A 15347-nucleotide genomic window follows, 5' to 3' on the forward strand; every position below is an offset into this window, starting at 1 on the left:
CATCTTAAAATATTTTTATCTTATTTTGTGTATATGGGTATATTTTCTGCATGTAAGTGCACCTATGTCATGCAATGCCCACAGAGGTCAGATGAAGGCGTCAGACCCCTGGAACTGGAGTTATGGACAGTTTTTAGCTGCCATGTGAGTGCTGGGAATTGAACCCAGATCCTCTGCAAGAGCAGTCAGTGCTTTTAACCTCTGGGCCATCTCTCCATCCCCCTCTCCCCAATTTATTAGTGTGTGTTGTGTGAATGAGTTTATGCATACCGCATGTGTGCAGGAGCCTGTGGAGGACAAAAGAGGACACTGGATCCCCTGGAACTGGAGTTAAGGACAATTGTTAGCTGCCATGTGGGTGCTGGGTTCTGAACCAAGGACCTCCGCGGGAGCAACCAGTGCTCTTAACTGCTGAACCAGCTCTCCAACTGCATGTTGCCCTCCTTTGAGCCCCTGCATGTGCTCTGTGTGCTGAGGTATCTGGAGATGGTGAGACTTGTCATGTGACAGAAGTATGTCCTTCTGTGTTCATGCAATGCCCCCTACAGAAGGTCCAGTCCCTTCTGTGCTGCTGGCCTCTGAGGTAGCTGTGAATAGACTGTGGTCACCTCCTTGTGTCTTGGTAGACAGCAGCTCCTGTGTATTTGCATTGTTCCTGGAAACTAGGCATGTTAAGTTGGCAGCTGTTTGTTCCGTTGCCCCCTGTGACATGGTGGTGGGACGTCCACTGCTCAGGGTCAGGTGAGGGCTCTCTTATAAGGTGGTGACAGTGAGCATATCCAGTGTAGCCAGCAGCACCACACACCCACTGGGGATGCCTGTCGCAGTCTGAAGGTTCTTTTTGGAACAACGTTACTCAGTGGAGGGACCAAAACATTCAGGATCAAGCCTCCAGGAAACAGGACGCAAGGCTTATGTGAGCTTAAAGCCAGAACACTGCCTCAGTCTTGGAGGCTAGCTCATTTGTCATATCTCTTTCTGGCTTCTCAGTAGGGTGTTCGGGCCTGATGCTGTCTGATCAGAGCCAAGACCTCTTACCTGCTCTTGTTGGAGCTGCTGCACCAGCTCGACAGTCAGTGTTCCAGCAAAGCCCATCTGAGGCTCCCTGGCATTCTCACACAGTGCATTAGTCAGCTTTCAGTTTATAATAAAACCCCTGAATCTTGATATTTTGTAAAAACCAGAGATGCCAGTTCAGTTTATGGTTTTGGAGGTTCATGGTGCCTGCACTGGCTGACCTCTGGTGAGGGCTTCTTGGCCATATCACATCGTGGTGATGGTGTCATGGAAGTAGAGGGTGGGAGAGGGAGATAGGAAACCAGAGAGGGGCTCAGGGGTCAGGCTCTGTTATGATAAACCCATCTAGGGGACTCACCAGGGTCCCAGGAGAACCACATTGTTCCCTCTGAAAGCTGGACTACAATGACAGAATTGCTTGCTACCCTTTAAAAAAGATTTACTGTAACTTTAAATTGTGTGTGTATGGGAGGGGAGTATGTGTATGTGAGTGTGGGGGTCAGGTTACTTTTAATTGTGTGTGTGTGTGTGTGTGTGCGCGTGCGTGCATGGGAGTGCGTGTGTGTGCATGGGAGTGCGGGTGCCCGTGGAGGTCAGAGGCATTGGATCCTCTTGGAGCTTGAGTTACAGGTACTTCTGACTATCCAATGTGGGTGCTGGGAACCAAACCTAGTTCCTTTGCAAGAGCAGTATGCGCTCTTAACTGACCCATCTTTCTTAGTTAGCTTTCTATTGCTGTGATAAAATACTCTGACCAAAACCAAAGAGAAGGTTTATTTGGCTTATATAGCCCACACTCCATTATCAAGGGAGACCAAGACAGAAAGTCAGGGCAGGAAGCTGGGGGCATGAGCTGAAGCACAGACCACGGAGGAACACTGATTACTGTCTGCTCCTCTGACCCGTGCTCAGCCTGCTTTCTTATACAACCCAAGGTCCAGGGGTGGCACCATCCATAGTGTGCAGGGCCCTCCCACATCACGCAACAATCAAGAAAATGCCTCACAGACATGCCCACAGGCCAATTCAATAGAGGAAACACCTGCTTCAGGGTGCAGATTTGTTTTAGAGCTTTTCTGGAGGGGAAAAGGCCTCCTACATTTCCCTAACGGGCAGCTGCCAGCAGGCTCTGGAAGACAGTTCAGGGATCCCACTGGGGATAGGAGGAGCCTGGGTATTTCCAGGGAGGAAGTGGCCGCCACAAGGAGCAGGCGTGCTTGCCTCAGCTGTGTTCCATCTTCGGGAGTGGGCATCGTGGGGCCCAGAAATGGCTTTGTCCGGTGAGCAAGCTTAGTAGGCTCTCGCTTTGCCAGACCCCCTTCCTGCAGGTGAGATGGGTGGGGCATTGGCTTCTCAGGGATATGTGGGGATCAGTGGATTCCTGTGGCTAGTGACAGCTAGTCTTGCTGGTGACAGACATTCCTACTTACTGTTGTTGTTTATACATGCACCACAGCTCTCAAGACCTCCTGTCTACATCCCGACTCCTGCCCTCCCTCAGGGCCGTGGTTTGAATACAAGACCAGTAGCTTGGGAGCTGAGTGCCTTAGACAATACTGTACCCCCCCCCGCCGGCTCTTTTCCAGAGCACCAGGGAAGGAAGCTGTCAGTGCTGTCCCCGGCATCGCCTCTGACGGGATGCTTTCTTCTCTGTCCTTGTCTTCCAGGACCTGGTGACCATGGTGGAGCAGCTGGCCAGATTCCTGGGTGTGTCCTGTGACAAGGCCCAGTTGGAATCCCTCATCGAACACTGTCACCAGCTGGTAGACCAGTGCTGCAATGCAGAGGCTCTGCCTGTGGGCCGAGGTATGTGTCCCGTCCCTGCTCACTGCTTGGGTCCTCTTTGTCTACGACTTTCTGGACTGATTTCTCTTTTGGATGGTAATCCTTGCTGGCCTGTGCCCTCTTGCTTTGCCCGGGCACTTGCTGACCAATGATGTGCCCTGCCTACCCGCACTTGTGATGCCGCAAGGGCAGTCAGTAAGGCTGGCATGGGCTCTGGGCAAGGCGTGTTTACACAGAGCCCTTCCCTGTGGCCAAAATCGGATGCCACACAGCTCAGACACAGGGCAGGGCTGTGGTGTCAGGGTGTTTCACAGCAAAAGGCAGGCCATGTACTTGGCAGCCTTCCACGGGATGTGGGGGGTGTGAGCCACAGGAATGGGAAGATGGGTGCTGTGTGGGGAGACGCCCTCTCTCCTCCTTTACCCAGAGGATGCTGACCAAGGGAAGGTCTTCTGCATACAAGCAGCACAGGGGATGAATGGCCAGGACTCAGGGCAGGAAAACATGGGTAGGCAGAGCAGGCACTGTGGAGGTGGCCCAGAGGGTGCAGGGCACATCCTTGGCAGCAAGAGGATTTTCGGGCAGCTGACTTAGGGAGCGATATTCCAGGTGGGCGTCCTCCCAGGGCCTTGGGGTACCCTCCTGGCCCTTCAGGCCATGGGCTACCTGCTGGAGTCTCCAGATAGCAACCCCCACAAGACCTTGCAGGTAAGTATGCTGTAACACATGTGAAGCCGGTTATTAGCAGTGTGGACTGAATGAGGAGACATGAGGGGAGAGCCTGTGACCGTGGACTCCTCTTCCACCACCTTGTAGGATGGAGGGGCAGTGCTCAAGGTGGGGAGGAGCGACTCTGGTTTCAGCCTGACTACCCCCCACCCCCAGATGTGACTTTGCTCAGTGCTGGAGCGGCCAGGTCCTCTAGGCCTTCCTCTAAAAGCCAGCTAATGGGTCCCAAAGGCAGTTCAGGGGGTCAGGTGCCCAAGCTGGTCCTTGTACATGCCAAGCAGTCTGCTCTTCTGGGAAGCTCACCAATCCCTTCCCTTGTGATGTGTTTCCTGGCTGCATCTTCACAAGCGTTTATTATCTCGAATTTATTTGCCATTTTTTTCCATTTTTCTTTTACTATTTTTTTTTATCCTAGTCCGTGACCATCTCCTCAGCTGTACTTTGGGTTCATGTGCAATGTGTACAGTCTGTATGTGTGCACATCGGGTGTGAGTGTGGACACCGGGTTTGAGTGTGCACACCGGGTGTGTGTGGACACTGGGTGTGAGTGTGCACATCAGGTGTGTGCGTGTGGACGCTGGGTGTGAGTGTGCACACCGGTGTGAGTGTGCACATCGGGGATGTGTGTGTGGACACTGGGTGTGAGTGTGTACACCGGTGTGAGTGTGCACATCGGGGGTGTGCGTGTGGACGCTGGGTGTGAGTGTGCACACCGGTGTGAGTGTGCACATCGGGTGTGAGTGTGCACACGGGTGTGAGTGTGCACACGGGTGTGAGTGTGCACACGGGTGTGAGTGTGCACACGGGTGTGAGTGTGCACATCGGGGGTGTGCGTGTGGACGCTGGGTGTGAGTGTGCACACCGGTGTGAGTGTGCTTCTGCATGTCCACCTCCTTCAGAGGCACCCGCTCTCACTGTCAGCTTTGGTCTGGCTTTATTTCAGTTCTGTGGTTTTGTTTTCTTTTAGCACATTGCCTCTTTGCTCAGAAGATCCCCTTGAGGCGGGTGAGGATACAGGGGATTGGGGAGCCAGCTGCATTGCTTAAATTTGATTCATATCACAGCATAAGTTGTCTTGATTCCAAATCATAAACCAGGTGGGTGACTCCTATGATGCCTCTCATCTGAGAAAAATAATCATGAAGAAATATATTTATGGTGTGGTTGGTCTAGAAACTTCTAATTTGGTCCCTATAGTGTCATTAGAAGGCGGCAAACCTGTTTTTGTTTTTGTTTTTTTCCCAACATGAATAGATCATTTTTTGTTACCGAAGAGAAAGTCTTGACGCATCAGGAATTGTAGCTCAGCGTTTGCTGCATGCCTCAAGTCCTGCTGGGACAGGGTGGCTGTTAAGAGCTGAGGGAAGGCTGTTTGCTGGAGACAGAGCTTTGACCTCAGAGCTGCCGAAAGCAGAGAGAATTCTTCACAGAACACTCTGTCCCCAAGGAGCTGGTTTAAAAGCCCAGAGCCACCCCAATACCTGTTTGCTGCTCCCATTGGTAGGAGGCTTGGAATCTTAATCTTAACTATGGAGGATGACTATCAATTGATATGGGACCTGACCCTGGGAGGTTTTGTCATCCACAGGAAAAATGGGGTCCCCATTTCCATCATCATTTTTAGTTCTTTTCTTTCCCTCTAAACCCAGGGTCTGCATGTTAGCTTATGACCCAGCACCCCTTTGAGCTCCCAGGCTGAGGTCTGGTTCTGATCAGCTTGGATAGCAGCCTGGACAGTATGAGACTCAGTCCGGGGTCGAGGTGCAGAGCAGCTGCAAGTGAGGCGTGGCACATTCTCTGTCTGGCCCCGAAAGCTAGCTTATGCCATAGATCTTCTATTCACTTTAAGACCTCCCCAGAGTTCTGAGCTCAGACTTCTAGAAATTTCCACCTTTGACCCTATTCAGGTGGGCTTCTTGCTCTGGCCCTTGGGGTAATCTTTTCATTTATTAAATTCCCCAGAGGCAGGTGGTTTCCTAACAGAAGGCAGCACTGTGGAGCTGAGTCAAGGTCTCCCTACTCCTCAGAGCACAGAACTCTGCTCCACAGGACCTCCTCTCTAGCAGGGCTACTGAGTCCCTCCAGGGCTGAACCTGAAGCAAGAGGTGACATCCCTCCCAGTGGCCTGTAGGTGTGGGTCTGTGTGAGGCCTGGGCGGGTAAGGGGCAGCAGGTGGCTGGAGGTGGGGGGCTGGGTGAGGCCTGGGCGGGTAAGGGGCAGCAGGTGGCTGGAGGTGGGGGGCTGGGTGAGGCCTGGGCGGGTAAGGGGCAGCAGGTGGCTGGAGGTGGGGGGCTGGGTGAGGCCTGGGCGGGTAAGGGGCAGCAGGTGGCTGGAGGTGGGGGGCTGGGTGAGGCCTGGGCGGGTAAGGGGCAGCAGGTGGCTGGAGGTGGGGGGCTGGGTGAGGCCTGGGCGGGTAAGGGGCAGCAGGTGGCTGGAGGTGGGGGGCTGGGTGAGGCCTGGGCGGGTAAGGGGCAGCAGGTGGCTGGAGGTGGGGGGCTGGGTGAGGCCTGGGCGGGTAAGGGGCAGCAGGTGGCTGGAGGTGGGGGGCTGGGTGAGGCCTGGGCGGGTAAGGGGCAGCAGGTGGCTGGAGGTGGGGGGCTGGGTGAGGCCTGGGCGGGTAAGGGGCAGCAGGTGGCTGGAGGTGGGGGGCTGGGTGAGGCCTGGGCGGGTAAGGGGCAGCAGGTGGCTGGAGGTGGGGGGCTGGGTGAGGCCTGGGCGGGTAAGGGGCAGCAGGTGGCTGGAGGTGGGGGGCTGGGTGAGGCCTGGGCGGGTAAGGGGCAGCAGGTGGCTGGAGGTGGGGGGCTGGGTGAGGCCTGGGCGGGTAAGGGGCAGCAGGTGGCTGTAGGGGTGGGTCTGTGTGAGGCCTGGGCGGGTAAGGGGCAGCAGGTGGCTGTACCTCACTCCTGATGTAGGGAAGTTGGTTCCATTCCTGTTCCTCCATATGCAAGACCCACGTGCTCTGTACCTCAGGTACCTCATCCCACCCTGTAGTCCAAGTTCAGAAGGGTCAAGGAATAGATCTGGAGGCTTCCAGATCCATTCCCAAGGCTTTCTCTTGTCCCGAAGCTGGTGAACACAGAAAGCTGTGCTCTGTGTTGCAGGCAGAGTCGGGCTGTGGAAGGACATCTTCACCGTCTCCATGAATGAGAAGTTTGACCTAGTGTATAAACAGAAGATGGGGAAGTGCGACCTCACGTTTGACTTTTATTTATAATAATAGAAACCGCGAACTTGCATGCTCACGGTTTCCAGACGCTCTGCTAGCTAAAAGTCCTGTTTGCGTTTGTTTATTCCTTGCTGGACACACTCTGGAAGCTGCGTGGAAACAACAGGGGGACAAACCCGTGGAGAGAGCTGAGGAGTGTGATGATACCACGCACAGCAGCCTGGCCTGTGGCATTCGAGTCTCCATGCCACAGGCAGCTCGAATCTCTGCCCTGTACCCCACGTTACTCATTGTATTTTATAGAGCTTTACACTGGAAATCTAAATAAACGTCAGTCAACCAAACACAAGTCCATTTCCAACGGGAAGCAAGAATGAGCCATGCAGGCTGGTAGGAAGTACTCAGGGTTTGTTGTTTTAGCAGGCCTTTCTCTAAGGCACACTGGGACCACTTGGAGGGAGATGGAGAGGTGGGTCTGTCCTGTGGAGTTAGTCCTCTGAGCCTTCCCGTCACCTAACAGGACCTGTCCCAAGTCATTTTCAGAGACACCTCCAGCAGGAAGCTCTTTAAGCACAGCACAGAAGAGCTTGAGGAATGTTCCAGGAGGAAAGCTGGCCTGAGGCCACGTGTGGCATCTGAAGGCTTTAGTGGTATGTGTAGTGTCCACACAGACCCAGAACTGCATGGAGAATTGGCCACAGCCTTATAGCATGGTTCTGGGATTCCCGGTCAGTGTCACTCAAATGCCAGACTGTCAGCTAGCTGACCCAGTCTGCAGGTTGAACAGCCTCCTTCACACAGGTGGAATTGGCAAACCTGCTTGTTTGTCTTGGCGTCTCAGCCATACGGAGTGTCTGAGGGAGCAAAGCTTGTGTGTTACTCCTCTATCCACTCTGTCTTCTGGCCTAGATTTAGCTGAAGTGATGGCAAGATGGCCAGATGACAGGTGTGCCGGCAGCCAGCGAGTTCACAAACAGGGACCACCACGCTTGTCTGTTCCCTGCGTGACTGAGAAAAGCCCAGCATGGTGGTGGGAGGCTCACTCTATGGAAGGGGCCTGCTATAGGCTGTCTCTGAAGCAGGTCCATTGGGGTCCCTTGTCCAGGGAAAAGCTCGTGTAGGGCCGGACACGTGGCAGGGCCGGGCACATGGCTCTGTGCAGTGAGCGTGGCTCTGCCTTCCTGTTGTGTCTGATGTTGTGGAGCATTGCACACGGTACTTCTGTGTTGCTTACATCTTTAATAAAGACACCTTCCCTGCTGGTGTGGTGTGTGTGCTGGATTGAAACTGGTCCCTGGTCGTCCTTGAGGGAGTGGACCCCCCATTCCTGCCCTGTCCCCTGGGCCTGGCAGCCAGGGGAAATGGCCTGGGGTGGGGTTTTTTTTGTCTTTAAAAAATATTCATTATTTTTATGTGTATGAGTGTATCGCCTGCATGTATGTAAGTGCGTGCATGTTGTGCAGTGCCTGTGGAAGTCAGAAGAGGGTGTTGAACCCCAGAAACTAGAGTTCGGGACATTTGCTAGCCACCATGTGGGTCCTGGAAACTGAACCTGTGTCCTCTGCAAGAGCAGCCAGTGCTCTTAACTGCTGAGCCGTCTCTCCAGACCCCCTGCCTGCCTTTTAAAAAATATTTTATTTGCTGGGCGTGGTGGCGCATGCCTTTAATCCCAGCACTCAGGGGGCAGAAGCAGGCAGATCTCTGTGAGTTCAAGGCCAGCCTGGTCTACATGGCGAGTTCCAGGACAGCTGGGGCTACAGGGAGACCCTGTCTCAAAAAGACCAAAAAAATGTATTTTTATTTTATGTGTATGAGTGTATTGCCTGCATGTATGTGAGTGTACCAATGTGGTGCAATGCTGTGGAGGTCGGAAGAGGGCTTCGGATTCCCCTGGAACTGCAGTCAAGGATGGTTTCTAGCTGCCATGTGGGTGCTGGGAATTGAACCCGGGTCCTCTGCAAGAGCAGTCAGTGCTCTTAACTGCTGAGCCATCTTTCCAGCACCCCCTTTTTGTCTTTTTGAGACAGGGTCTCCCTGTAGCCCCAGCTGACTTGGAACTTACTATAGACCAGGCCAGTCTTGATCTCACAGAGATCTGCCTGCCCCTGTCCCCCCATTCCCCAGAGTATTAGGATTAAAGACTTGTGCCACCATGCTTGGCCTGGGGTGGGTTTTGATAAAGCAGAACTTTATGAGGGTTCAAGCCCCCATGCCCCAGCTTCCTCATTGACTTTTGACTTCTTGTAAACAGAAGTAAAATGAAGGATGGACAGAGAAAGGAGAAATGGAGGGAGAAATTTCTATGGAACCAGCATCTCCACCTCCTCAGTCTGCCTGGCTTGGGCTCCAGTGCTGGCTGGAGTAGAGGCACTAGCTCTAATCCCAGCAGTCAGCAGGCTGAGGCAGGAGGATTGAGAGTTCAAGGTCAACGTGGGTGGCAGTGAAGCCCTATCTCAGAAAAAACAAACACAATCAAAGCTGATGGAGCTCAGTTCTGCAGAAGGTGAATCAAAGACAAGATCGAGCCCAGCTGTCTCTTGAGAACAAGAGGATGGACACTGGTGGAGCATCGCCTCCCGGTCATGGGCAGAACTCCGCCTCCTGGTCAGGGCAGAACTCCGCCTTGGGACAGTAAGAATGACAGAGGATGGGCTTGTGTTTTCCTTTCTCACGGACTAGAGCTCTGGGAGAGTTCGGTTAGTAACAGAAAAGAAAAACACTCTTTACTTTGAACTTTGCTTGATTTATGTTTTGCACGCTGTATCCTTGGCTGCCCCTGCTCATCAGGTATAAAGAGCCACTCTTAGAATTAAACTTACTTTTCTCCACCTGAGAGTTGAGTCCTTTGCCTTCTCTCATCCCACCTCCACCAGCAGACTTGAGTCTCTGCACAAAGCTAAAACCTAAAACAAAACCCTTACCAAGTGTCTCTTGTGCTGCCCCATGCTGCTGGCCAGCCATCGCCCCCTGGTGGCCATGATAAGATCACCGGCTCATAGCCTGGTTTGGGGTGAGGGTGGCTTTGCTTCCAGCACTGTGGGGAGACCCTACTCTGCTGTCACAGACAGCTCCAAGTGTAGGCTTGGTGCTGGGGATCTCAGTGTGGGATGGTCTTTATCCACCTTCCTTTCTGCCAGGAAGGGTCTGTGGCCTCCTTGCAGCCAGCCCTGCTCCGCTTAAGACTTGATCTGTCCCAACACAGTGTGTTTGTGCGATTTTGTACACTGTGTGATTTAGGACAGGGTAGCACCTCATTCTGGGTAAAGACAGAGGATGGCCTCTGTGATATCCCTAGCAGCCGAGCATTCCTCATGACCTGGACACCTCCACTCAGACAACAGCCCTCTCCAGGCTTCGCTGACCCTCGGAGCCCCCCCCCCCCCGGCCCATGGGAAGCTGGGACAGGTGTAACCAAGGGCTAATGAGTGAATGTTGCTACACCTCAGAGCCCAGCATCTTCTGACCAGTGCTGTTGGTGAGCCAGTAAACCCAGGCCAGGTTCCTGTGTCGGCCTCACTCCTGCTCAGGTCAGGTTCTTCTCCATGGGGTATGGAAGTCACTGACTTCCCATACCTAGATCCCAGGGAGACTGTGAGCCTGGTGCTGCTTCTCCTCCCTGCCCCCTGCTTGTGTTCTCAAGCCCAGAACATGGTGCCATGGATTCTCTGGACCCCTCCTAAGGCATTCCACCTGCCTCTCCCTCCTCCCCCCATCTTGCTTACTGAGCACCTGCTATGGTAAGGCCCTTGGCTGGGTGCTAGACACTTAGTCACTCCCTCCAACACCCTAGTCCCTCATGAGCTCCCCTTCAGCTTTGTTAACCTCTAAGCCCCTCCCTCTCTTCCACAGAGATTATTTCTCTGCCCATCAAAACACACACTATCCAGGCAGCTGAAAGGAGCCTTGAAGGAGAGTTTTGTGAACACCTTAGAGGTTCAGAGCCTGCAACCTGAGGGAGGATGGGGAGACTGCTGGGTGTGAGCCAAGTCAAAATAGCATGGGAGGCCCCTGGGGGAAAGACAGTTTGGGAAAGCGAGGACAGGCTGTTTCCTTACCAGGAGTCCCCCAGCCCTGGTTGAGATTCCAGATCTGCTACTGGTCCTGGGATCATGAGGAGAGCTCTTTCCGTCTCAGACCAGGTGTCCCAAGGTCAAGCCCCCTCACCTTAGGCCCCCTGTGACTTTGCTCTGGAGAGGTGACTGAGCAGCAGGACAGTGGCTCTGTAGGCCAATGGGGATGGGGCCAGCAGGAAAAAGCCAGTCCCAGAGGCACCTGCTGCACAGCGTGCCCGTGGTCACCGTCTCTGAGGATGCTGGGCTTCTGCCGGCTCCCCACATGGGAGGGCAGTCTGACTCATGCTTGGATCTCTGGGGAGCCAGCTGTAACCGCGGGAGGGAGCTCGTGCTCTGTTAAAAGTAGTTGTTTGAAAAAAAAAAAAAACAAAACTAAGTGTGTCTGTGGCCACCAGGAGATTCTCTCTCCTCTCTCTCTCTCTCTCTCTCTCTCTCTCTCTCTCTCTCTGTTTGCCAGCATGGGGAGGCAGAGGTCCACGCTGGGTGTCTCCCTCAGTTGCTCTTGACCTTGTTTTTTGGATCAAGGTCTCTTGCTGAATCACCACTTCAGTTGGGCTAGGTGGCCAGGGAGCCCCAGAGAGACACCTATCTCTACCTTCCCAACACTGGGGTCACAAGCCCACACCACCATGCCTGGCTCTTTTATGTAGGTTCTGGGACTTGAACTCAGCTTTGCCATCTCCCAAGTCCCTAGTACCTTGTCTTTTTCAAAACCCATCATTACTTTGACCTATGGTGTTGGGTGCCACCAGCTGAATGGACATTCCCATGTATGCAAGGCTGTCTCTGCAGAAGCACACTCCAGATCTTTGTCTCCACCTGCACCCTCAGAAACCTTGGGAACAGCCACCGTTTGGCTGGTGTCCCTGCCACAGTCTCCAGAGGGGAAGAAGTTCTGTTTCTCTGAGGATCGGCTGGCTGTTGCACCCTCTGTGTCTTACTGGTCCCTCTGCCAGGAATGCAGTTCCTGTGGGGACCCAGTCTAGTGTGTGCCAACTCAGAGCATGGGGGCTTCAGGCTTGGTTCTGGTTTATTATTGCGTCTCCTGGGACATGGTAAACCACTGCTTAGGAAGCTTCAGGAGGTCAGTGCCCTGTCTCTTTTTCTATCCTTGGTGCTAAGTAGTAAGAAGAGGGGCTGGAAGGATGGTTCAGTGGTTAAGAGCACTGGCTGCTCTTGTAGAGGACCTGGGTTAGGTTCCCAGCACCCACATGGTGGCTCACAACCATCCTTAACTCCAGTTTCAGGGGGTCTGACGCCCTCTTCTGACCTCTGCAGGCATTCACAACATGGATGCACTTACATACATTCCGGCAAAAATACTCAGACACACAAAACAAATAATAATAATAATAATAATAATAATAAAATAACAACAATAACAATAATGATAACCACTCCATACAAATATAATGACCACAGAAGCATCCTGGCCAGGTCCCCACACCATGCCCTTGACCCCCATGGCCCACATTGGCCTGACCTCACTTTGATGGACTGTGTGCCCCATTAGAAAATCTTTCTGCTGTTTGTTTTGGTTTGAGTGTTGAGGACAGACTCCAGGGGCTATGAATGCTGAGCCACACCCCATCCTCTCTGTTTCTAGGTGCTGCTAGACTGGGTCTACCCTCTGCCACACTGTGGCCATAAAACAGAATCTCAAGGTGAGTCTTAGCTCACTGGGCTGCCACTGTGCTTACCTGAGATGTTAGGAGCATCACCAAATAAAGCCACGGGCTGGTGGTGGCTGCCTCTGTCTTGGACCCCTGCCACACTTGGGTCTCTCCGGAGGAAAGGAATGCTGGGACTGTATTCTCATCCCCGAGATAAGATTTGACAACACGTGCCTGTTCACAGAGGGGCACGTGCCAGGATTCAGAGACCCAAATTCTGAAAAAAGGAAGAATTCCCTGTTTCGCGATGCTGTTCCCCATTTCTTAGCTGTCTCACATTTCCTTCCCAAAGTGCATATTTTCACCCCTGAGTAGCCCATACACAGAGCTGGTGCCCCATTCATCACTTTTCCTATACTGCTCAAGACGGGCACTTGGCTCCGATCAGGTAATCAATACATGCTTGTTACCTAACTAAAGGCAAATTAAATGCTCAACAGCACTAATTACAAGTGGTTGTAAGATCCTGGCTCTTAGCAAAGAACTTCTGGTGACCGCCTGGGGTGAGCCTGCTGCCCAGGTGGATGAGACTTAAAATTGTTCTTCTCTAACCATGGCTCTGTTGGGGAAGGTGCGCTTCTACAATGACTGTTGCAGAGCAGTGTTCGGAGGGCAGGAGTCATTAAAATTTGAAATCCCAGAATGTTACTTTGTGGAATCTTGTTCAGGATCAATATAAGTCGATTTTTATTCCTGTTACCACAAAAGAAAATGAGGGGCTCAATACATCAGCATGTGGGAGGGGACAGGAGCAGGTAAGGCCACATGGAGCCGAGTACAGTCTCTCAATGTCCTAAGATTGTCTAGAAAATGGCCTGTTTGCAAGCGATTGTCAATTATTGGTGGTGACAGTGCTTAAAATGTGCAGCCTCATTTCTGGCTGATTGAACAAAAATTGCCACATAATCTGTCAAGGTATATATCCAAAAGGGGAGAGAGCGAGAGGGAGAGAGGGAGAGAGAGAGAAAGAGAGAGCGGGGGGGGGGGGAGAGAGACAGACTATTTCAGTCAAGAAAAAAATAACTGCAGTAGCTTTTCCAAGGGAGCTACTTATACCTCATTTATTTTTATTTAGCTTCTTTCCTCCTAAGGACAGCAGCTGAGGAGAGTCTTGCCTCCATTTTCGAGGTCACTAGAAGGACCAAAGTCAGGTCTCCTGGTGGTGCCTTCAGCCCTGTGCATTCTCAAGGCATGCGACCTCCTGCATTAACAGCTGTTCTGGAGAGCAGCCCACAACTCCTCAAGGCCTCCTTCAGTTTCTCTGCTCCCCTACGGAAGCACTCTCACCTTCACAGACTGACAGTGGCAGGCTGGGCCCTGTGGCCCTGTCTCAGGTGTGCAGAAGCTGCTCTGAGCGCCTGTACCTACCTGCAGGTGGCCTGAGGATCGTGGCCACCCAGCTTTCTGCCCTTCTGGAGTGTCTTCGTGATTCTCAAGGGAAGAGCAAGCAGTTGGCTGTCCTCAGAGTAAAAATAGTTCCTCTCCCCTTTTTAGTGGCAGTGCTGGGGATGGAAATTTGGCTACATACTTGCTGAGCAGGGCGTCCTGCATGGCTGAACCCAACTTCTCTGCAGGTCTCTGTTTCCTGGGAGCGGAGTCCCTCAAGTTCCTGGTGTACATGATGGAGGGGATTGGGGAAGGATGCACAGCCCACAATCCAGGCTCCACCCTGCTGAAAGCAGACCCACTGAGGAGCATCCCAGGGAACTAGCAGGGTGCTGGGAAGGGTTTTCCAGAGGAGACAGTCTTGGAACTGTCCCTTGGGGCCACCATTTCATTTCAGAACTTGCTTTTTGAACAAAACCCTCTGTAATAGGTGTTATGGTCTCATTGGGATAGTAAACAAGTGAGCTGAGTTTAGGTCCTTGTAAAAAATAAACTCCTCAAAATTTCCAATGCAGGAAAACACTTTGAAGTAAAGATGGGAAAAAAATAAACCAAAAAACTAAAACATACAGCATCAAACCTCTGGGTTTATGTCACAAGACCTTCCTCAGAGCCTGGAAACTGAAGCTAGGACCAAGTCTTTATACCATTTTTTTGATCCTCATAGTCACATATCCATGGATAAGACTAAATTTAAAAATTAATCCAGGGGGTTGAAGAGATGGCTAAGTGGTTAAGAGCACTGACTACTTTTGCAGAGGACCAGGTTCAATTCCCAGCACCCACATGGTGGCTAACAACCATCTGTAACTCCAGTTGCAGGGGATCCGATGCCTTCTTCTGACCTCTGTGGGCATTGCACGACATAGGTGCATTTACATACATGCAGGCAATACACTCACACACATAAAATCATAAATAAAATATTAAAAAAATTCGGGATCTGGAGAGATAGCTTAGTGGTTAAGAACACTGGCTATTCCTACAGAAGACCTGGGTTCAAATCCCAGCACTCACATGGCAGCTAACAACTGTCTGTAACTCCAGTTCTGGGGGATCTGACAGCTTCTGTCCTCTGTGGGCATTGCACAACATGGGTGCACTTACCTACATGCAGGCAATACAGGCATATACATAAAATAACATAAAATATTTTAAAAAATTAAAAAAAATAATCCAGGCACAGTGTCATAGTCGTGTAATCCCAGCTACTTGGGAGGCTGAGGCAGGAGGATTACAAATTCAGGATCTGCCTGGGTTACAAGTGTGAGTTTAAGGCCAGTCTGGGCAACGTGGTGAGGCCCTGTTTCAGAATACATAACAAGGGCTGGGGATATAGCTCAGTGGTAGAGAGCTTGCCTAGCATGTGGGAAGCCCTGGGTTCAATCCTCAGTGCCACAGGAAAAGAAATTAGCCACAGAGCACATAGTGCTGTGGTCGAGGATTTTGTACTAGCCAGTACCAGGCTGTTTTTATTACTATGATTCTGTAGTGTATCTTGAAATCAGGTATGGCGAT

At 52.1% G+C, this 15347-nt stretch overlaps 1 protein-coding gene across 2 annotated transcripts in view; it reads left to right on the forward strand.

Moving 5' to 3' along the window:
- Positions 1-7960, forward strand: part of Sult4a1 (sulfotransferase family 4A member 1) — a 33449-nt gene extending 25489 nt beyond the window's left edge. Inside the window, exons 6-7 of one of the 2 annotated variants that reach the window (XM_008844726.1) lie at positions 2685-2823; positions 6633-7960. In XM_008844726.1, the coding sequence (XP_008842948.1) occupies positions 2685-2823; positions 6633-6745 (252 nt within the window). In that variant the 3' untranslated portion in view covers positions 6746-7960. Of the gene's footprint in view, positions 1-2684; positions 2824-4498; positions 4632-6632 lie in introns of those variants that run through there. The other variant, XM_029569178.1, reaches the window with a different exon arrangement.
- Positions 7961-15347: the final 7387 nt, after the last annotated feature.

Source organism: Nannospalax galili, unplaced genomic scaffold, assembly GCF_000622305.1.
Source record: "Nannospalax galili isolate Female #2095 unplaced genomic scaffold, S.galili_v1.0 scaffold180, whole genome shotgun sequence".
Classification (NCBI taxonomy): Eukaryota; Metazoa; Chordata; class Mammalia; order Rodentia; family Spalacidae; genus Nannospalax; species Nannospalax galili.